This window comes from Phyllopteryx taeniolatus, chromosome 2 (assembly GCF_024500385.1).
Source record: "Phyllopteryx taeniolatus isolate TA_2022b chromosome 2, UOR_Ptae_1.2, whole genome shotgun sequence".
Lineage (NCBI taxonomy): Eukaryota > Metazoa > Chordata > Actinopteri > Syngnathiformes > Syngnathidae > Phyllopteryx > Phyllopteryx taeniolatus.
In genome coordinates, this window is record NC_084503.1 from 11702736 (window position 1) to 11725378 (window position 22643).

The 22643-nt window shown below is 42.9% G+C and overlaps 1 protein-coding gene across 1 annotated transcript in view; it reads left to right on the forward strand.

Annotated features, from left to right (window-relative positions):
• Positions 1-22643, forward strand: part of LOC133471241 (A disintegrin and metalloproteinase with thrombospondin motifs 7) — a 112080-nt gene that overhangs the window by 69874 nt on the left and 19563 nt on the right. The window contains exons 10-17 of the mRNA XM_061760617.1: positions 4434-4526; positions 5445-5590; positions 8923-9092; positions 9201-9334; positions 12776-12896; positions 17596-17840; positions 20482-20620; positions 22211-22337. Of these exons, the coding sequence (XP_061616601.1) occupies positions 4434-4526; positions 5445-5590; positions 8923-9092; positions 9201-9334; positions 12776-12896; positions 17596-17840; positions 20482-20620; positions 22211-22337 (1175 nt within the window). The remainder of the gene's footprint in view (positions 1-4433; positions 4527-5444; positions 5591-8922; positions 9093-9200; positions 9335-12775; positions 12897-17595; positions 17841-20481; positions 20621-22210; positions 22338-22643) is intronic.

The following is a 22643-nucleotide window of genomic DNA, read 5'->3' on the forward strand; positions in this document are numbered from 1 at the left end:
GTGGTGGAGGCCCAGCCGTCGGTGGTGGTGGTGGTGGAGGCCCAGCCGTCGGTGGTGGTGGTGGTGGAGGCCCAGCCGTCGGTGGTGGTGGAGGAGGCCCAGCCGTCGGTGGTGGTGGAGGAGGCCCAGCCGTCGGTGGTGGTGGTGGAGGCCCAGCCGTCGGTGGTGGTGGTGGAGGCCCAGCCGTCGGTGGTGGTGGTGGAGGCCCAGCCGTCAGTGGTGGTGGTGGAAGCCCAGTCGTCGGTGGTGGTGGTGGAAGCCCAGCTGTCGGTGGTGGAGGAGGCCCAGCCTTGCCTGTGCGCGGCTGGGCTTAGTCTTCGACGGAGCCGGCAGATTCAGTCACTTCGTCCTTCGTGCGCCGCCGACGAGGAGCTCCCTCCGCTGCGGTGTGACCAACTAGCTGGCGGCACGTTAGCTCGGCGGCTAGCGAGGTTAGCCGAGTAGAAAGAGGAGGACGCGTTTCACATCGGCGGACTTCGCTGCCTCGCCAAAAGGTCCGCCGCGCCGGCCGGTTCCCTCACACCTGGGCAATGGGTTGTGCTCTTCGAAGAGGAAACCGACACTTCGAGTTCATCCAGACAGAAGCGCTGCAAGTCCCCTCATTCATTGACAGGGGTGGGCTGGCGGGTTTGATGATCCCTCCACCCCTATCCCCCACAGTGGATGGGCAGGGCCACTGCCACCTCCACCCACTCCTTTTGCACGCCAGTGATGAATTTTTATAATTCCATTGTGATATTTCTCCAATTCTTGCCAATTTTGTACATCTCTGTTGTGACATTATTACAGTATTCCTTCACTTGGTTATTTGCATAGCTGTTGTTTATCAGCACAGTATTACCACACTACTGGACATTTTAAGGTTCTTGATGACTCATTTGTCATCTCACAAATATCACAATAATATCTTTAAATTGCTTGATGATTCATTTGCACAGATGTCGTTGTATCAGCATTACCAAATTACTGGTTTCCTAACATTGATTAACGACTCTCTGTACCCATGAGTAACGTATATGAGTTGAATAAAAATGTAATTAATTTTGTAGAAAAGAATAAGCCGGAAGCGACGCCTGCGTTACCTCCGGTTTAGCGTAATTTTAAGTTTAATCGTTAAAACCAAACTAATATGTATCATAAGGGGCACCACGTCACTTTTTATGTGGATAAAATTTAGGGAAAGTGACAAGAAACCTTTTTATCAGTCTCATAATCTGAAGATTGCTACACCTTATGAAATTTTGAGTTCTAGATGACAGAGGTTTACTTAACCTCAGAACACACACAAAATACAACCAAGAGTGGAATTTTATAGTATATTTAATGACATATACAAGGGATCTAGAGGGAAACACACAAAGGGGTCTAACGAAATATAGAAAATAACACTAATAATGGTAAAAAGAAGGAAAATAGGCGTACGAAAAGCTGGTGGGTGGTAGTCTCTCTCAGGGCGCATCTCGGGAAGAAAGAAGACAGATTTGGTTGAAGATGAAAAAGATGGAGAAAAATAAAACAAGAAACAAAAGAGGCAGAAGATGAAAAATGGTTGGTCGTCACGCCTCATAGGGGGAAAATGACCGTGTCTCTTCCTGCCTTTTTTTGTGGCTCGCTGGCAATTTCAGATCGATCACACTTTGCTGGAAGCATACCTGGTACCTTAGGAGCAGCTGCTCTGATCGCCTAGCGGTGGCCCACGGATAGGCTGCCCCGTGGCCGCCCCATGGCTGGGAAGCTAAAAAGCCAGCCAAAAACACAAGAGAGGAGCAGAAAACATACGAGCACCAGGGTTAAGTACCCCAGGGACGTGTCGAAGAGGGATGGAGAAGACCATATCCATCGGCTTGAGTCTTGTCTACAAATTTGATAAAATGGGTATAAAATCATATATTATGAAATAACCGCAACTTGGTACTCTCTTTACTCAGAGGTCAAGCATATCAGACTGACTGTTTATACTTTAGTTTTGGCAAATCAACTGCTTATGGTTCAAATCACATTTCATGCTGCTTAGAGTCAAATCAAGACAATTGTCAAAACCTCAAACTTGCACTTGTAAAGTTGACACACTGACACAGACATCAAGGCATAGATTTGGAAAATTTCTGCAGAGATCGTGAAATATCAAAACAGACATTTATCCTTGGTTAAACATCAAATGAGAGTCCCCCCGGTTCGACTTTGCAGCTCCTCTCGACGCCTACGGGTGTCGCCTTGTCCCAGCAATTGTTCCTATTCCCAGACAGGTGGTCCGGTGGAAACAGCTGGCCTTAGATGCTTGGGAGTTCATACTTCGAGGGGAGATGTTAGTTAGTTTAGGTTCCACGAGGAGTCTCCTTGGGGGCAGTCTCACAGCAGGGCCGCTTGGAAGAATGCAGTTTATTATCATGCCGCGGGGAGTCACTGTGTCACCTCAGTTTGCGGGGAGCATGTCCGCGACACCATGTTTTTATTTCCTAAATGTATATTTTGTCATAGTGGCTTGTTTGCTGTAGTACTAGAGTGGCTCCAACTATCGGAGGCAAATTCCTTGTGTTTTTAACATACTTGGCCAATAAAGATGATTTTGATCAAATTTATTTATTCATTTTCACGTGTAATTTGAAAAGAAAAAAAAAAGTAAAACTAATTAATGTTGTCTACTTGCATTCCTGAACAGAAAGAACTCAATTGAAAGGTTGAATTGTGTGTTTGCTAACTTCTCAGAAGCCTAGTGAGTTGGTAAATTAAGGTCTTAAAAAAAAAAAAAAAAGAGAGAGACAAATTCTGTTTGAGTGCTTGAGTTCAAGTCTTCTTTCCTGTTAAAAATGATGAAAGCTTGAGAGCTCACTGAAATGGAAAAATTACACATAAAAGTACTTCATGTTGCTAGTTGGTCTTGTCATTTTTATGACAGGCGTTGTACTGCATTTGTTAAGCAGTCGAGTTTGAAACAGCATGTACCAATCTCGGTCCTTTCAGACCTCCTACTGTATCCTTGTTGAAATACGTCTATGCTCTTGGAAATACAAAAAATATATATATATGTCTTTCAGCCTTGGAGAATGTCACTGCAAATCATAACTTTCCTGATAGCTTTCTCAGTGTTCGGTTATTCTGGAATATTACAGTAGATTTGGCTGTATCAGGTCATCATCATAATCATTTTTAGCACAGGAGGTACTAATTAATTACCGTAAGTGTAAGTTAATTGGACTGGAAGTAAACATATTTATTTTATTTTTTTAAGTTAGACCAGAACAATATTTTACACCAATGCTTGTATCGGCCAAAAGGCAAATTGATCCCCACGGATTCAGCAAAAATGTCAAGGCAAGATGAAAGGCGCTTGAGTGCGCAAACTCCCAGATAAACAGCACATTTGACCTTTTGCATTATCAGTCGTCAAAACCAATTAGAACTGCACACATTTTGTCATATACTGCCCTGCAGTTCCATTATAGGAGCCTGGAGGGTGCTTTGCGTCCTCTCTCTCTCCCCCCTCCCCTCTCTGTTTTCAGCACCTGTCTCCAATCAGCCTCATCAACACCGGTATATAAACCTGCTTGTTCCAGGAAATCCTCGCCAAAATTTTTGGGTGCTGAATCCAAAACTCACGTCACGTTTTTTTAACTATATGAACTCTGTTTTCTTAAAAAAATATGAAAAATATATATAACTCTGCAAATAAAATACTACGATGGAATAGTTACAAGCTTCGAAAACTAAAAAAAAACCAGCATAAAAGAAATAGAACTTACAACAGCCCATGGGTACAAGGTTAAGAGAAGGTTAAGAGAAAAGCCAGGACAAATTATCTTAATTCCTACTATGCTAGCTTTCTCTATGCAGATATTGATAGTACTGACCTATTGGAAGCTGCACACACCTCTCACTGCACTGTCTCAATTGTGACTGCACAAACAAGTTGCCACGTAGCTGTAGATGAGTCTAATCGCAATCAACTGGCAAGTCTTACTACAGCTAATCAGTGGACTTGCTTATCTGGAGGGTATCTGGAAGGTAAACTTGACGTGCTTGAAAAAAACTGACTGCAATTTTGGAATCAGCATGCCAATTTTAGTATTATTCAGCATAAAAATCTAACTTAACAGAATTTATTTTCAAATTGTTCCCCAGTGGAGAAAATACAAAGATTTATTTTTTCTGTGTTAGGCCCACAACTTCGCACCAGTGACTTGTGTGCACTTTGTTCTGCCACTCGTAGTTAAGAAAATGCTAGCACAATGAACAGCCAAAGTATAAACAATTTAATTCTGCTCTTCGAGGCACATCACTTGCAATGCGTTTGTGTGTATGTGTCTGTGTGTGTGTGTGGCCCCGTTGCTTTGACAGTTACCATGCATCTTCCCTGCTACTGTGTGAGACCGTAATAATGTGCACACAGCAGGATGTTTGAAAAGTAAAACAAATGTTTTTGTCTTCTTTTTAAGAATGTGTGCAGCACACTGTGGTGTACTATGGGAAAAACTTGCCACTCCAAGCTGGACGGAGCTGTGGATGGTACCAGTTGTGGCCAAGATAAGGTGAGTCTTCTGTTTTATTAGTTTTGACTCTCTTAGTGGCTTTTTTCTATGAAATGTATTGTTCAGATCAGTGTTCCTTTCATGCAGTAGTTGTCTTATTATTTTTTGGATTTACAGGGGGTCTTGGGTTTACGATGGAGTTCCATTCCTAGGGCAGCTGCTTAACCAAATTCGTATGCCAATGGAACGCACCGTACTCCATCACAACAGTAGTAACAATTTTAGGCCATTAATATAAAATAATGAAATAAAACAAAAGTCGGTATGATGGTAACTGAGCACATCTTCTTGTGCCACGTGACAACATATTCTTGTTCCGTTGCACCAACTATTTCATTGTGTGCTGTTTGTAGCCTCAAAAAGTGGTAACTGCAGCAAATATTTGTTAGAAAAACTCTTCTTGGCCATAAACATAAAACTATCAAATGAAAAACATTACATACAGTGATAACTCAGCATGCCTTCTTGTGCCGCATGATGACTTGTTCGTATGCTGCGGATCATTCCTAACTTCAACATTTCTAATGTGGGGACTGACCCAGGATCCCCACCAATACTGAAGAAAAACACCAGAAAATTCAAAGTCGTACAGTATTACATGACTTTCAGGACAACTTCATTTGTACATTTTAATTTTATTGCTATAAGTGTGATGCATTTTTAATGCTTTTTTTTAAATTATTAATTAGTAACAACGGCATATTTTAAATAATTGAAAACGGAATTAATGCAAAAAAACTTGCAAAAAAACTTGCAAAAAAAGTGATTCCTCGTATTCGTATTTGTAAAATTTAATTGATCCAAAAGAAACTGACAGCAAAGTGTGTGGATTTTGGGTTTACTACATTACCTCCAATCAGCGAAGGACATAAAGAGTTAATTTATTCTGTATTCTAAACTGTGCTATTTTCTTGTCAGTGGTGCCTCAGTGGGCAGTGTGTCACAGCCGGACATTACCCAGACAGTGTCAACGGTGGCTGGGGTACATGGAGTCAGTGGTCGGCCTGTTCAAGGTCATGTGGGGCAGGAGTTGAGAGTGCGCAGCGGGACTGTGATGACCCAGTGTAAGTTTTATCAATTTTTTGTAAGTGTATTTTTTTGTTTAAAAATCAAAGTTTATCATTAGATACACCGCACAGTCTAATTAGATACAATGCAAGAGTAGGGTTTTGATTGACAAAGAGGTCTTATTTCAAAGTTTATTAGTTGCAATGCACAAAAGATATTTTACCTTCAATCCAGAAGGTTGTAGTGGTCCTTCTCCTGACAGATTGGACAAGAGCCTTCCTGATGTGCTCCTACTAACCGTGGATATCCTAACTGGGCCTTTGTCAAAGCCGCTTGCAGAAAAGGGCCACTACACCTGAGCCTGAAGAAATAAACAGGAGGCCGAAAGTGGTGGTCCCCTTTGTGCCTGGTTTGTCCAAGAAAGGCTGATTTCTCTTCCTTAGACGAAAGCTGGTTCACCCCAAGGACGGAACCCCGAGAAGCAAACTCAGCGATGCTTTTTATGCAGTGCAGTGTAGTGAGGCGTGCATGACCTCTACATTGGGGAACCAAGCAGGCTTTTAACAGGCACGTCGGCACAACATTTTTCAGGTATAGAGTCAGCAGTTCATTTGCATTTCAAGAAGAAGGGACATTGTTTTGACGACAACAATATTCAAAATCTGTATTAGGGAGATTCTGGTTTGAAAGAGGTGTAAAAGAAGGCATCTATGTCAAATTTTAAAAGCCGTCTCTAAACAGAGGAGCAGGTTTGAGGTGTCTCCTGACTAGGGATGGGAAAAAAACTGTTCTTTTTTTAGAATCTCAGTAATTCAATTCCTAGGAATCATTTCTAATCTTGTCTGACTTCCGCTTTTCGATTCCAAGAAAGAAAGGGAAAGAAAAACCCATAAAAACATTGCTTTAATTGACCGGGACTCGGCTGCTGGTGAGGCCACTTATGCACCTCATTCTTCGGTGTTATTTGGCTGACGCAGCTGAGAGGAAAGCAGGAAGTGAGAGGTAAAAATAGGGGCGGGGGGGGGGGGGGGGAGAATCAACGCTGTGACTGGGGCTGGGCTGTTTAAAGCAGCTTAAAGTGTCTCGCTCTCCACTGTTATTGGACTAACATCACAGCGTGGAGGAGAAAACTATTTTAAGTGTTGAGAAATGGCTGGTGTGGCTGTTCTGATGCTCGCCTCTCTCGGATGTCTCTGGGGAGGATCCCCCACCTCTCTCTCTCTCGAGGTGACACTTTCTAAAAAGTGGATTTGTATGATTGTGCGGAAGGTATTTCTGCAAAACCTAGTCAAATGTTCTTTTTTACAAAACAATTGTTTTGTGTATGAATTAGTTTTGGATTACGTTGAATGCAAAAGAACTGTGTAAATATTCCTAAATGTTGGTAACCAAAGTGTCATATATTGGGAACCTACAGTATTCAGTGAAAAAAAACTATACCTGGTGGATTAAGAGAGTGCTGATATCCTTGCAGTAATGATGAAAGTTGCAGTAGATCATCTTTCACTGTTCTCAGTTTTAGTGTTTAAAGTTGCTGTATCAGTTGGGATGAAAAACCCAAATATTAAATTTTCTCTGAAGAAATAAAAGTGGCGGCACGGTGGCCGACTGGTTAGAGCGTCAGCCTCACAGTTGTCAAGTCCAGCTTTCTTCATCTTAGGTAGCTGGTTAAATAATGACTCTTCTTTCACAACAGCACTTTGAAACAGTAATCCATGCCTTTGTTAGATCTCGGCTGTCTTAATATAATGTGCAATATTTTGGAGTCACCCAGTCCTCCCTCAAACGTCTCCAGTTGACTAAAGACGCTGCAGCTCGCCTCCTAACTAGAGCACGTAGTAGGGATCACTTAACTCCAATTCTGGCCTCCCTTCATTTGCTTCCTGTGCATTTAAAAAAACAAATTAACATGATTTTTTGTTGTTGTTTTGAAATCTTTAAATGATCTCGCCGTACCTGACCTCTCTGAGCTGCTCCACCCGTACGCTCCTGCCTGGTGCATCAGGTCATCTGACCAGACTCTCCTGGAGGTACCGAGGGCTAAGCAGATGCTCAGAGGGGATAGGGCTTTTTCCGTTGCCAGTCCCACTCTATGCCTCCCTCTCAATATTAGGCAAGCACCCCCCCTCATTGTCCAGCATGAGACTCACTGTACTGTTTGAGTGTTGTTTTTAACTTTGCTATTTATTTTTTGTTTTAGTTTTATCCCAGGTTTAACTGTTTTTGTTTGATTTTTGCATCATGTACAGCACTTTGTTTGTAGATGTTTTTTTTCTTTGCTCTATAAATAAAGTTGAGTTTAGTAAGGTTAAAGATATTAAGTAGTTCAGGCAAATTACATTCCCTTACCCAATAAGAATTGATAAGAGAATCAGATCAGCCTCAATAATGGAATCGGAATTGCTAAATTCTTATCGATTTCTCGTCCTTGTCCAAAGTCTTGCTACAGCATTTTGTACGAACTGTAGGCTTTTAATACTAGACATGGAAATACCATAAAGCATCATGTTACAATAGTAATGAGACGTAACAAATGCGAGCACTATGATCTCTCTGTCACAAGCGGATGGGATGGCCGTATCTTAGCGATATTGCGAAGATTAAAAAAAAAAACAACAACACGGTTTTGGTAATATTCAGTACGAGAAATATGAAAATTTGGAATCACTGTTAATTAGTGAGCAGCACGGTGGACGACTGGTTAGAGTGTCTCCCTCACAGTTCTGAGGACCGGTGTGGAGTTTGCATGTTCACCCCGTGCCTGCGTGGATTTTCTCCGGGCACTCCAGTTTCCTCCCACATCCCAAAAACATGCATGGTAGGTTAATTAAAGACTCGAAATTGCCCATAGGTGTGAATGTGAGTGCAAATGGTTGTTTGTTTATGTGTGCCCTGCAATTGGCTGGCAACCTGTTCAGGGTGTACCCCGCCTCCTGCCCGAAGATAGCTGCGATTGGCTCCAGCACTCCCGCGACCCTTGTGAGGATAAGTGGCTCAGAAAATGGATGGATGTTAATTAGTGGATCGCACCCAAGTCCACTGTGGTTAAAGTGACCAAGCGTGAGCACACTTTGATTTAAAAAAAAAAAAAAAAAAATCAATAAATAAAATGCACGCGCACACACACACAAATTAAATCCCAATTGCTTCTTCCCGCATTCCAAAAACATGTAGCTTGGGTACTCTGAAGACTAAATTGTCCATAGGTGCAAATATGAGAATGAATGGTTGTTTGTCCATGTGTGTAATTGGCTGGTGTACCCAGCCCAAAGTCATCTGGGATTGGCTCCAGGTCACCCGCAACCCTTTCGAGGATAAGCAGTGCAGAAAATGGATTGACTTGACCTAAGCAATCAACTGTGTTAACACTAACAACTCTGTCCTTCAGTCCCAGGAACAGAGGGAAGTACTGCCTGGGAGAAAGACAGCGGTATCGCATCTGTAACACAACACCGTGTCCAAACAACATTCCCACATTTAGAGATATTCAGTGCAGTCACTTCAACAGTGCACTCTATAAGGGCAAATTCTACAAGTGGGTTGCAGTGATTAGCAGAGGTGAGCAAGCCAATTTACATTCACGTTGACAAGATGTGATGTTTTGTTGGTGTACTTTACCGTGTACGGTCACGCCGTGTCTCACACGTGTGTGCCCATGTTCTTCAGTCAGTCCTTGTGAACTCCACTGCCGTCCACTGAATGAACATTTCTCAGAAAAGATGCGCGATGCCGTCACTGATGGTACTCCGTGTTTTGAAGGCAACAAAAGCCGAGACATGTGCATCAATGGCATCTGTAAGGTAGCAGTATGTCTGTTTCATATATACACTCAAAGACAAAGGTTGAGTTCATCTGTCAATTTGATGTAAACAATTGGTATACCGAATATACTGCACTGTATTCTTGTGCTTGGTAAAATATGAAATATGCTACAGTCTCTCTGCAGACAAGCGTTATGCAGTTGACATTTTACACTGCATGTTATTCAAAATGCTGTGGCCATGTTTTTTTTCCTTCTCAAGATAACCAATTGACTATCTGAGCCAAAATGCCAGTTACTGATACACTCTTTGCATATAGGATGGACTCCAGATTTCATGACATTTTGTGACATCAGACACTCATCCTTTCACAATTTCTCTGTCATAGCTACAATGTTATCCATCCATCCAGCCATCCATCCATCCATTTTCTATAGCCCTTGTCTTCAGTAGGGTCGCAGCTCACTTTGGACATGTACCCAGCACACCCTGTGTCAGGAGTGTATTAAAAAAAGAAAAAAAAAAACACTACAAAAAGCAAAAGTTCAGACGCGAGTGTAGAAACCATCTATCCAGCCACTCTCAACACCGGTTATCCTGTTCAGGGTCGTGGGGCGCTGGAGGCTATCCCAGCTGACTTCGAGCAAAAGGCAGACCACTTCCTGAACTGGTCGCCAGTCAGTTGCAGGGCACATATAGACACGGACAACCATTCGCACTCACATTCACACCGTCACTGAGTGGAAACTGAACCCACGCTGCCCGCACCAAAGTCAGGTGAGTGTACCACTACACCATCAGTGACTTGAGTACAAAAACCAAGAACAGCAAAAAAATAAATAAAAATCTATTGGAACAAAAGTTGAAACCCCAAATTATAGCAGTACTTAAAAACAAAACTATGATAAGTACTTCTGGAAAACCAAATATACATTTACCAAATGCTAACACAAAATCACAGTACCACTTGCACACACACCTTTAGTATCACTGGAAACAACAAGAAAGAATACGACAGGAACAAAGCTAGGAGACTCGAGAATAGCAGATAAACAAAACAGCAGTAAAAGTAATACTTCTGCAACTTCCTCAAGAATGAGCCACCCTTAAATATACCCACGAGCAAATTGCCAGCAGGTTCGCCTCAGTAGCTCCGCCCAAATCTCCGAGGCAACCGTTAAGGCCAGAGAGAGAAAGGCATTACCAATCAGGCAATCAAAACACATAACATGATACCCCGTCGCAAGTCAATCATTGGACACATAGACAAACAACCGTTGAACCACCATGCAGCCAGGGTTGTTTGATTTAAATCCTTGATTTACAACCCCAATTCCAATGAAGTTGGGACATTGTGTTAAACAAATAAAAACGGAGGACGATGATTTGCAAATCATGTTCAACCTATATTTAATTGAATACACTACAAAGACCAGATATTTAATTTTCAGACTGATAATCTTTATTGTTTTTAGCAAATAATCATTAACTTAGAGTTTTATGGCTGCAACACGTTCCCAAAAAGCTGGGACAAGGTCATGTTTACCACTGTGTTACATCACCTTTTCTTTTAACAACATTCAATAATTGTTGAAGCTTTGTAGGTTGAATTCCTTCCCATTTTTGCTTGATGTACAGCTTCAGCTGTTCAACAGTCCAGGGTCTCCGTTGTCGTGTTTTACTCTTCATAATATGCCACACATTTTCAATGGGAGACAGGTCTGGACTACAGGCAGGCCAGTCTAGTACCCGCACTCTTTTACTACGAAGCCACGCAGAATACACATTACGCATTATAACACATGCAGAATGTGGTTTGACATTGTCTTGCTGAAATAAGCAGGGGCGTCCATGAAAAAGACATTGCTTAGATTGCAGCATATGTTTCTCCAAAACCTGTATGTACCTTTCAGCATTAATGGTGCCTTCACAGATGTGTAAATTACCCATGCCATTGGCACTAACACAGCCCCATACCATCACAGATGCTGGCTTTTGAACTTTGTGTCCACAACAGTCCGATGGTTCTTTCCCTCTTTGACCCGGAGGACACGATGTCCACAATTCCCAAAAACAATTTGAAATGTGGACTCGTCGGACCACAGGACACTTTTCCACTTTGCATCAGTCCATCTTAGATGAGCTCGGGCCCAGAGAAGCCGGCGGCGTTTCTGGGTGTTGTTGATAAATGGCTTTTGCTTTGCATTGTAGAGTTTCAAGTTGCACTTACGGATGTAGCTGGTTAGAGCGCCTACCTCACAGTTCTGAGGACCGGGGTTCAATCCCCGGCCCCGCCTATGTGGACTTTGCATGTTCTCCCCGTGCCTGCATGGGTTTTGTCCGGGCACTCCGGTTTCCTCCCACATCCCAAAACATGCATGGTAGGTTAATTGAAGACTCTAAATTCACAAATTCTGTCCATGAAGTCATGTACAGAATTTTTTTATTTATTCATTGAACCTTATCCAGGTGAGGTATTTCCAATGCCAACCTGGCTGCAGACAGCAGAGTAAAAAAAAAAAAAAGCAAAATGGAAGCAAATACATATACATACTGTACAATGTAATATAGTAACAAGTTAAATATTGCATTACATCATAGCACATGGTGAATAAAACGTCCATAAAAGGCAGCGATATTATTTAAAGCTGGAAAACTTGCATGGTGTAAAATGGAATTGCCTGAATACCAAGACATGAGAAACACATGTTTTTGAATAAATAAATATATAAATAAATTTGGAAGCCTTCAGATGACTACAGATATGATTTATTGTTCTCAAATTTGTAGTGGAACAGTGCAAGGATTTAGGCTTATGTCCCTATTGCATTTTCCAGCTGAGAAATCACATCCATAGTCATCTGCAAGCTTCGAATCCGGCCTCCCCTGTGTAGAGTTTGCATGTTCTCCCCGTGCCTGCGCGGGTTTTCTCCGGGTACTCCGGTTTCCTCCCACATTGCAAAAACATGCAAGGTATATTGATTGAGGACTCCAAATTGCCCGTAGGTCTGAATGTGAGTGCGAATGGTTGTTTGTTTTTATGTGCCATGTGAGTTGTTGGTGACCAGTTGAGGGTGTACTCTGCCTTTCACCCAAAGATAGCTGGGATAGGTTCCAGCACGCCTGCGACCCAAGTGAGGATAAGTGGTACAGAAGATGGATGGGTGGATATTCTAATTTATTTAAATGTAAATGAGTGAGGCATTTAGTATTCCTAATTAGAATTTTGTGAAAAGGTGTGCATGCGTCTTCAGCCGTGATTAAACTTACAAACATGCATCGATTGTTCCACCCATCAATTCATCCATCCATAAAAAACACAGCTGTCTATTCTTCCAGCTTGCATTCACACATCCATCCAAACTTCCACTTAACCAGTCATTTAGTAGGCTGTCCAGATTTTTAAAAAAGATTTTGCCATTGTTTTGCAATTGGTTTAGATAATGTTTTGTGTCATGTGTTGTTGCATGTGTGTCATAGAATGTTGGCTGCGACGATGTGATTGAGTCAAGTGCCATGGAGGATCGCTGCGGAGTGTGTCTTGGTAACGGCTCCACCTGTGCAACTGTGAGGAAAACATTTGAGGAAAGTGAAGGACTTGGTATGTTTGTTGTATGTATGTTGGTATGTGATTTCATTACCGACTTAATTACACAGTAATAGTTAACAATATTATGACTAGAAGTGTTTCTCAAATCATATGTACGACATGATAGATTGTTTTTATGTTTTTAGAGTGATTCTAGCCAATGTATGTGATTCTGTTGGAAACTCAATTTGTTTCCCTTTAAAATAGTGGTTGTTAACGCAGGGTCAGGATTATTTTTGCGATTAGTCGACTAATCGTATCATATATATATATATACTGTATACACACACACACACACATTGTGTCCATTCTCATATGATTTGTTACGTCACGCTCCGCTTGACCATCATTAGCAGCATACCTTTCGTTACAACACTTTGCAACGTTACGACTTTGCAAGCAATGTTTTTGCAGGTGGTAGACATAAAAACGAAGTAAAGGAACACTTTGTGAGAATAAAATGAGAGTGGCAATGCCAAGGTGAAGCTGCACATTTCTGAACTTGTCTCTGTAAGGCAATAGCAAAAAGCAAATTGTTTTTATTTTTTGACCACATTGATTATGTGTCTAGATGATGAGTGGTTCATTTTGTGTGCTTCTTCAATTACACACCAATGTTTAGAATTTGAAAAAGACACAAATTGTGTCAGCCCAATTATTAAGGGTTAGGTGGATGCACATATGTAACTGCGGGGTTCAGTACCTAAGAAGAACCACTCCTTTAAAATGATGCTCCATCTCTACGGAGTATGCATTTGTGGGAAGACCAGCACTACTAGCTATATACTGTATGTGGCCACTGTTGTATGTGAACGAGTTCAATGAACGATAGTTCATGTACTAATTCATATTTTGTGCAAACGTCAAGTGAACTTGGTTAATTTCTGCCTGATGAATATGATTGAGAACGCGCTCATTCTGGCGTCAAAGAACAGTTTTGAACAAAAGTTCGTTTTCATTCCAGAGTGCCAGGTTTTGTTAGGGAATTCCAAGACAAAACCCGTCTGAACACACTATATATGGGTCTTCATATGTTGGCGGATAAACGCTCTATTTGGGAACCGATTCAGTACGGCCACAGCCACCATTCATGGCAGGCACGTGCGTTCAGGGACATTGCGTATATTGGAGTGAATGTGTTCTTCTGCGGTTCTTTTGTAATATAGTACATAATTGTAAACATTGATTACTAGGAAAATTATTATTTCATACAAGCAACATGTTTTTCCTCATGTTTTTGAGGCTGAAAGCTGCAGCTGTCTACTAGTGTGGAATGAATGGGTGTCAATGGGAAAATGAAATGCCAGTATTTTAAGGGTAATTGTCAGGATTCAGGTTGAATGTTGGACCCAGATGCAGAGAAGACAGGGAGGTGAGTTTGTGAATAACGGTTTATTGCAGCTTGGAAGCGAACAAAAGAACTCCGAGGACTAAATCCGGGATTGGCAGAGTTCCAACGAGGACCGGTCTGGGAGGGTGTGGTCGGTGGGCCTGGGACTGGAAGAAACCGGTTTTATTAGGGAAACATGGAAGGTGGGGTGAATGCGGAGAGAGGCAGGGAGCTTAGGGCGTACCGCACATGGATTTACCACAGCCACAATCTCATAGGGGCCAATGAAACGGGGGGACAGTTGTTTGGATTCAATCTTGAGTGATAGATGCTTCGTACTGAGCCACACTTTCTGACCAACCGTGTAAGCGGGCGCAGGGATGCGCCGACGGTTGGCCACCAGAAGCGTTGACAGAGGAAGGCCAATGTTCTGCGGATTCCAGGGTGACAGGTAAGTCGCGATGAATGGGCCCACTGTAGCACCTGGGGACGGACCGAATCAGGGACAACCAGGGAGTTTCGGGGACCCCCACCAGGATCAGCTTGTTCTTCATGGGCCTCCTTTACCAGTGTTTCTATTTCTAATGTGATTGAGCCCAGAAAGCAGCGGGGACACAAGATGGGATCTGGATCATTCTTGACACTCTCCGAGGCGAACAGGGCATCCGCCTTGGTCTTCTGGGTCTCTGGGCGGTAGGACAAGGTAAAGGTGAACTGGTCAAAAAACAATCCCCACCTGGCTTGACGGGAGCTCAGCCTCTTAGCAGAGCGAATGTATTCCAAATTCTTGTGGTCGGTCCACACGATGAATGGGTGTTCGGCGCCTTCCAGGAAATGCCGCCATCTTCACTGCCAAGAGTTCCCAGTCTCCGATCCCATAATTTTTCGCTGCCTGAGACAACTTGCGAGAAAAGAAGGCACAAGGGTAGACCTTACCATCAGTCTGGGTTCGCTGAGACAGCACGGCACCAACCCCCGCCTCTGATGCATCGACCTCAACTATGAACTGCCTCTGTGGATCCGGTCCAGTTGATGCTGGGGTTATGGAGCCTCAGCCAAGGCAAGCCAAGCAGGATTGGAACTTGAAGACAAGGGAAAACATGAAAACTCAAGATGGTTACCTGATACCTTGAGGGAAAAGGGAGCAGTCTCTTGCTGGATATGGGTGATCAGCCGCCCATCAAGGGCAGTGGCATTCCTGAGAGTGGTCAGAGCCTGTAGATGAATTTTTATCTGTTTAACTAGGCATTTGTCAATGAGATTCTCGTCAGCTCCAGAGTCTACTAGGGCTAAAACGGTCAGAGACAGATGATTCCAGCAGATGGTAGGAGCCATCTGAAAACGGACATAAGAGGAGGAACTTGCATTCTGACTCACCAACTCCTCCTTTATTGGTGAGTCTCCCAGTTTGATGGACGTGTGGGACAGTTTGCGATGTAGTGGCCCGCCTCTCCACAATACAAGCACAGATTAAAAGTTCTCCTGCGTGTTTTCTCCAAATCTGAGAGTTTTGTTTGGCCAAGTTGCATGGGTCCACCAATCTCGGGAAGCGGGGCTGGTGACGAAGTCTGCGGCTCAAAGGAGGATTTGAGAGTGGAGTGCTGTGGAGAAGGAAGCGGGGTAGGCGGAGTCTGTGACCTCAAGATGCGTTCCCCTGCCGCTCACGGAGACGACAATCCAGTCTGATAGAAAAATCAATCAGCTGATCTAGGGAGCTTGGCTCATACCTGGAGGCCAACTCGTCTTTAAGAGACTCCTTCAGGGCCCGCCGAAACACTTCTTGTAGCGCCTCATCACTAAGGTTACTCTCGGCAGCGAGAGTCCGAAAAGTGATAGCAAATTCAGCCACACTGCGACAGCCCTGTCGGCGTGACATCAGCCGTTTAGCGGCCTCCCTCCCGCGCACCGGGTGGTAAAAAATTCATCTCCATGGAAAAAGAAAAGTATGACGCACAAACGGCTGACCGTTTCTCCCATTCCGTTGTGGCCCACGAGAGCGCTGTACCCCGGAGACAGCCGATGAGGTAGGCAATTTTAGCGTTGTCGGTGGAGTACGACTGCGGTTGCTGTTCAAACACAAGTGAACACTGGACCAAAAAGGTGCGACAAGACCCGAGATTGCCATCGTAAGGGGCTGGTGCGGGTACATATGGTTCACGCTTTTCGTGGGTGAGGGGGGCAGTGGGAGCGGTGGATGCTGCAGCAGGCGGCTGGGCGCAAGGTTGGAGTGAGGCAAATTTATTTTGGAGGGATGTGAGAGCTTATGAGAAGTCACGTACCTTTTGAATCGGCAGGGTGAGGGCTTGGTCGTGTTGCTCCAAAAGCATCCTCTGTCCGGTAACTGTTTGGCGAAGGGGATCCGTCTCCGCTTGGTCCATGACGGGCCAGACTATGCTGTCAGGATTTAGGTTCCAAGTTGGACCCAGATGCAGAGACGACAGGGAGGTGAGTTTGTGAATAACGGTTTATTGCAGCTTGGAACCGAACAAAGGAACTCCAAGGACTAAAAATAAATTGGCAGGGTTCCAACGAGGACCGGTCTGGCAGGGTAGGAGTCTGTGTTGTCGGTGGGCCGCAAGAGGTGAGCACTGGTTTGCAGGGAGCAAGGGCAGATGGCACACTGGGGACAAAGAACAAAAATTAGGTAGAGGTAACTCACTAGGTCTTCAGGAACCAAAAAGATAGGCAAGGTGGGTAGGCTACGAACTCGACGTCGAGCGTTGATAGTCTGGCGATGAGTTGGAATCCCACAGCATCTTAAGAGCAGTCAGGTGTAATTAGCATGACAAGGTGCAGCTGCTCGACTCCAACACGTCAACCCTGCAAAGCACTCATGAGACACACACATACACACAAAAACTCTTGTTAAGTGTTCTTTGGTGGCTTGAATGATTAAAGTCCCATCAGTAGCAAGGAAAAAACAAGATGCAGTATTGGCCTTTTTCAGTCTATCCTTTATAGCCCAGACTGTAGATGTACGGGATTGTCTTAACGATGACAATCAATCATGCCGTCCTACACCATCGCATTCCGTTCAAAAAAAGGTGTTATGTTACCTCTCTCAGCAAGCGGCATATCATTGCATGGTGAAGATTTGGGAATTTAAGTTTAAATGGATCCAACATACAAGCTGCTCATCCCACAAATGTCTGTTACTTTGAAAAGGGACAATACTTAAAAGGGAAATGAACTGGCTCCCCATCGGTATAAGGTTTACATGCAAGAAGCAGTGTTACAACATAGAAATAATCTACAACAAATTTCTGAACTTTTTGTTTTGTGTTTATGAAACACTTAACAAAACTATGCCCCAAACCCTTTGTATGCATTAACTGTGATTCCTCAAGCATTGCCACTTAGATGAGATGCATTGTCATCAAGGTTATGTGGACATTGGACTGATCCCAGAGGGATCATGGGACATCAGGATTGAAGAGATGGCTGAAGCTGGAAATTTCCTCGCGCTCAGAGGTGACAGTCCCAATAAGTATTATCTGAATGGTGGCTGGACTATACAATGGAATGGCGAGTACAAGGCAGCTGGGGCCGTATTTACCTATGAACGGACAGGCCATCTGGAGAACCTGACTTCACCTGGGCCCACCATGGAACCACTGTGGATTCAGGTGAGATTGAGCATGAAATTCGATGTTCGATTTTTTTGTGATGCCTGTCATTAAAGATGTGTTTGCACCCAAACTGTGCAATTACCATTTAACCCTTCTATTATCCTTTGGGTCAATTTGACCCTATTCAGTCGCTGACATCTCTAAATATGAATAATGGGTACAACTGGGTAAGCATAAAATGAACACATTATGTTTTTAAATGTCCTGTACACATGTTGTAAACACAGCTGTTTTGTGTGGTCAATTTGACCCCTGGGCTGTTTCAGCTGTGTGGGACATATCACAAATACAGTATCGACATTTAACACACATTTGTTTTGAATGATACTGAGGTCAGTTTAACATACGATTTTATCATCTTCAACTTCAAAAAGCTTTTGGGCCCTAACCTAACATAGCCATAACGCTAGTAGTGCATGAACCACTGATAGTTGACACGTTCCTTGACCATTTGTAAACTATTTCTCTTGGTGCTGTCTGATTATAAGGCATCCTCCTCTGATGAGAATGATACCCTCAGGTTTTTACCCCACTGTTGTCTATTGACCTCCAGCAAACATTTCTTTCCAAAAATGAAAAGTAATTGTGGTATGTCACCCGACTTGAACACCAGGGTAGACTTAGTGATGCTACTGTCATCAAAATGGTTCCAGATACGCTGTCAGAACTGTGCCAGTCATAAAGTCAGCATTTGAGTTGACATTTTTTTTTACTGCTGGTAATAAATTTAGAGGGGCAGGCATGTGTATGGGGACAGTTGCAAAGATTTGGATGTGACCCACATGCAAGCCTACACTGGGTTGCAAAGGGTGAAATAAGAGCAAGCCTTTGGGCTAGTGACACTGTAAGCGCAATATTTCTCACCACCATGGTTCGCAGCACCTTGTTCTTTGTTTGTTTGTTTGTTTTATAAGCTTTGATGACAAACTACACCCGGGGAAATATCTCACATTCAGAGTAAAATCCATCTAAAATTGTTTTTTTAATTATGACCAAAAAGACATAATACAGGTTACTATCAACAGAAACAATTTTTTATTACAAACATTTTAGATGCACTAATTTGTACTACTGTTATAATTATGAATACATTTAATCACAAAAATATATATCTTTCCAATTAAAGTGAGAATTTTAGGTTACCTGCATATTTCTCGATAATATAACAGGTATTCTGTAAGTACAAGGGCGTTGTGGTTGATTGTGTGGCACGGTTTGTACCAAACAGTATTGGACGGGACCCAAAAGAAGACTGAGACAGAGGAAGCAGTTGGAAGGGGATAAAACATTTGAAGTTACTCATCTTACCACCTTATTTTAGCAAAAAGGGCTCTATATTCGTAGACTGTTCAACGTGCACCAGAGCGCAAATGGTGCGCATCTTGATTTTCGTGCCAGCACAAGGGTCATAGGGCATTTGCCTATTTGGCAGACCGGTCTGCGCCAAGCTGTCTTGTATCAGCGAAAGTGAGGTTGTTCCCTTGGAGATGTGCTTGGCGTGGTGAGATCTCGGTCCACAGTCTAAACTTAGGCCTGGTCATACCACGTCTAAGTTGTGGCGCGGGTATCTAATGTGATTTTGGTGAATCCGATCAGTGTACATGCGGGCAGACAGGCACACGAGCTCCTTGGACATGTGTGGTGGATGACAGATTTATTTCAACAGTGGGCATCCAAACCTCTTAATCATTGTAAAAATCAATTAATTGAATGCATTGCTAATTTACGTTGCCAGCGATTATTCACCATCTTCTTCTGTTTTTTAATAAGGGAATACCGCTAACGTTCAATGTGTCAGTCACGCACAGATCGCTGAGTCCTCTTCCGCATAAACTGTATGACGTCACCATATGCGAGAGTATTTTCGGCGCTTTTAAAGGGTATACAATAACCACTGAGTGTTTGGCTCATGTGGAAAGGTTGTAAAAACTTTGTTATAAAGCTAGTAAATGTAATTTCCCTACTGGAATGAATAAAATACTCTAATCTACCTACCTCCCTACCTATTTATCTGTCTGTCTGTCTGTCTGTCTGTCTATCTATCTATCTATCTATCTATCTATCTATCTATCTATCTATCTATCTATCTATCTATCTATCTATATCTGTTTAACACCTAACAGCGTTCCTCATGCAACAAAGCAATCGTTTCAAATGTCCTGAAATCCATCCAGTTGGTTTCAGGAGGGGTTTCATATAACGTAATAATGTTATCAGAGTTACATATAATAAAGGCAGGTTTTGTTTAGTTTGATTTCGTATTTTATTTATATCACTTATTTTACTTTTTTAAATTTTATTACTTATTTTCAAAGTAAAATATTGTTTCATTTTGCATTTAATATTTTGCATTTAATATTTCATTTCAGTCATATTTCTGCAGACATATTTAAGTATACAAGGACTTTAAGTATCATACTAACACACATTTACACATGCTTTGGCATGGAATTTGATACCCAAGGTCCCAGATTAGCCCAGTAAGTCTCAAGACTGAAATATAAATACAAAAAGAAATAAGATAAAATAAGACAAGGTTAAAAAAAAAAAAAGTTACAAATAACACAATAGCACTTTTAATCGATTTTATTTTATTTTGTCTCACTCGAAACTGTGTTGGATTTACTTATTTTTGCAGCTCCTCTTTCAAGAAACCAATCCAGGAGTTCGCTATGAATACACAATCAGTCAAAATGTTTCTGAGGACAATAACACCCCTGCTTCCGTTTTCTGGAAGTGTGGTTCATGGACTGAATGCAGTGCCACCTGTGGAGCAGGTAGGGGAACAAGATTCTTGTTTGTTGAGTTATAAGTCAAAGGAAACATATGTCTATTTTTCAATTTAAAACAGTTCCAATGTGTTTTTAATAACATTTCTGTTATGCAAGTGAGCCAACCCTCATCCTGCCCCTTATACTGCTGGGCCAATGGCCAGTCCAGCTTCATTTTCCATGATCTCCGGGGATAGAGCCCGAGCTCTGGGACAAGTGAGTCGTTGCAAGCTGCCTGTTGTCATCTGTCACTGCTAGCAAGCAGTGGCACTTCCTGATATGTGCGATATTGTACGGCTTTACATGGCGGCATTTCTTGGGAGAGGGAGGGTGGGGGGCAGCAACGAGTCACCCCTCCCCGTGCAGAAAATGGTACATGACTTGGTTGTCTATTGTCATCATGAAATGTAAATCATTGCTGTTTGTATAGTAAATGTGCGCCTTTTTGTGGAGACGTGGTTTAAGTAGTTTGCTATTAAACCAAGTGAGAGGTTAGGAATGTCAAGGAAGTAGGGCCCCTTCGTTGTTTGAAGAACTGTGTCTTTGGAAGAGGAACTAAAGGTAGCTCATTGTTGGTAGAAAGTGCCTGGGAGTGTCATGGCCACATACGTATTGTAGCGACGTGCAGTCATAAAAGGAAAGGTCGGGAGCACTCTAAGCTAGGTGAAGAAGGGGCGCTTTCATTGAGCAAAAGCAACTGATGTGCACTTGCAAACAGCATACCAGAAAACAGCCAGGGTCTCACCGTCAGAACACCACCTACACCCACAGTACAAATAAACAACATCACTATGAAATGAGGCAGCACGGTGGGCGACTGGTTAGAGCGTCAGCCTCACAGTTCTGAGGACCGGGGTTCAATTCCCGGCCCCGCCTGTGTGGAGTTTGCATGTTCTCCCCGTGCCTGCGTGGGATTTCCCCGGGCACTCCGGTTTCCTCCCACATCCCAAAAACATGCATTAATTGGAGACTCTAAATTGCCCGTAGGCATGACTGTGAGTGCGAATGGTTGTTTGTTTGTATGTGCCCTACGATTGGCTGGCAACCATTTCAGGGTGTACCCCACCTCCTGCCCGATGATAGCTGGGATAGGCTCCAGCACGCCCGCTACCCTGGTGCGGAGAAGCGGCTCAGAAAATGGATCAGTGAACATTTTGAAGCTACCCAAGGACCCATGCAACTCAGACAGCAGTAACACAATGAAAATCACATGACAAGAATCGTGTGGGTGAAAATCACCTGACGTAAGTGTTGTAGGATTGATGGGGAAAAAAACAATTCAAAGCTACCTAAAAATAAATTGTCCTTGTTAAATCGTGAATTAACTGTGACTAATCACATTTTGGGGAAAGTTAAGTTTATTTGCACTGACCACACCCAAGCCTGATTACCTCCAGATCTGTTCAATCAAGAAATCACTTAAAAAGAACGTCTGACAAAATGAAGTCAGCCAAAAGATCTCAAAAAACTGCAACAAAGTGCTAAGATCCAAAGAAATTCAAGAACAGATGAGAAATAAAGGAATTAACATCTATGTGTGTGCATGTGGAGGAATGCCTCCATGCATGAAAACTTCTCATTTCATTGTCATTCCAGGTGTTCAGAGGCAGATTTTTCACTGTGTAGAAAGAACCAACGGGATAGTGGATGAGTCATTTTGTGACCCTTTAACCCGACCTGATGACAACCAAACCACCTGTAACAATGAGCCTTGTCCAGCCATGTGAGTTCGCCCTTGAAACATTACCTGCAACTAGGGCTGCCACAAACGATTATTTTGGTATTCGATGAGTCACCGATTATTTTTTATTAGTCGACTAATCGTATCATATATATACTGTATATACACACGCACACACACACGCACACACACACACACTGTGGAACCTCGATAAAACGGACCCCGATTGTCTGAACCAAACAATGTGTCCAAAAATTGTCATGGTCTGTGTTTTGGTTTGGGTTGTGTTTAGTTTTGTTCCATATTTTCCTGTGTTCCATGTTCGTCGTGTGCTCATTTGGTTGTTGT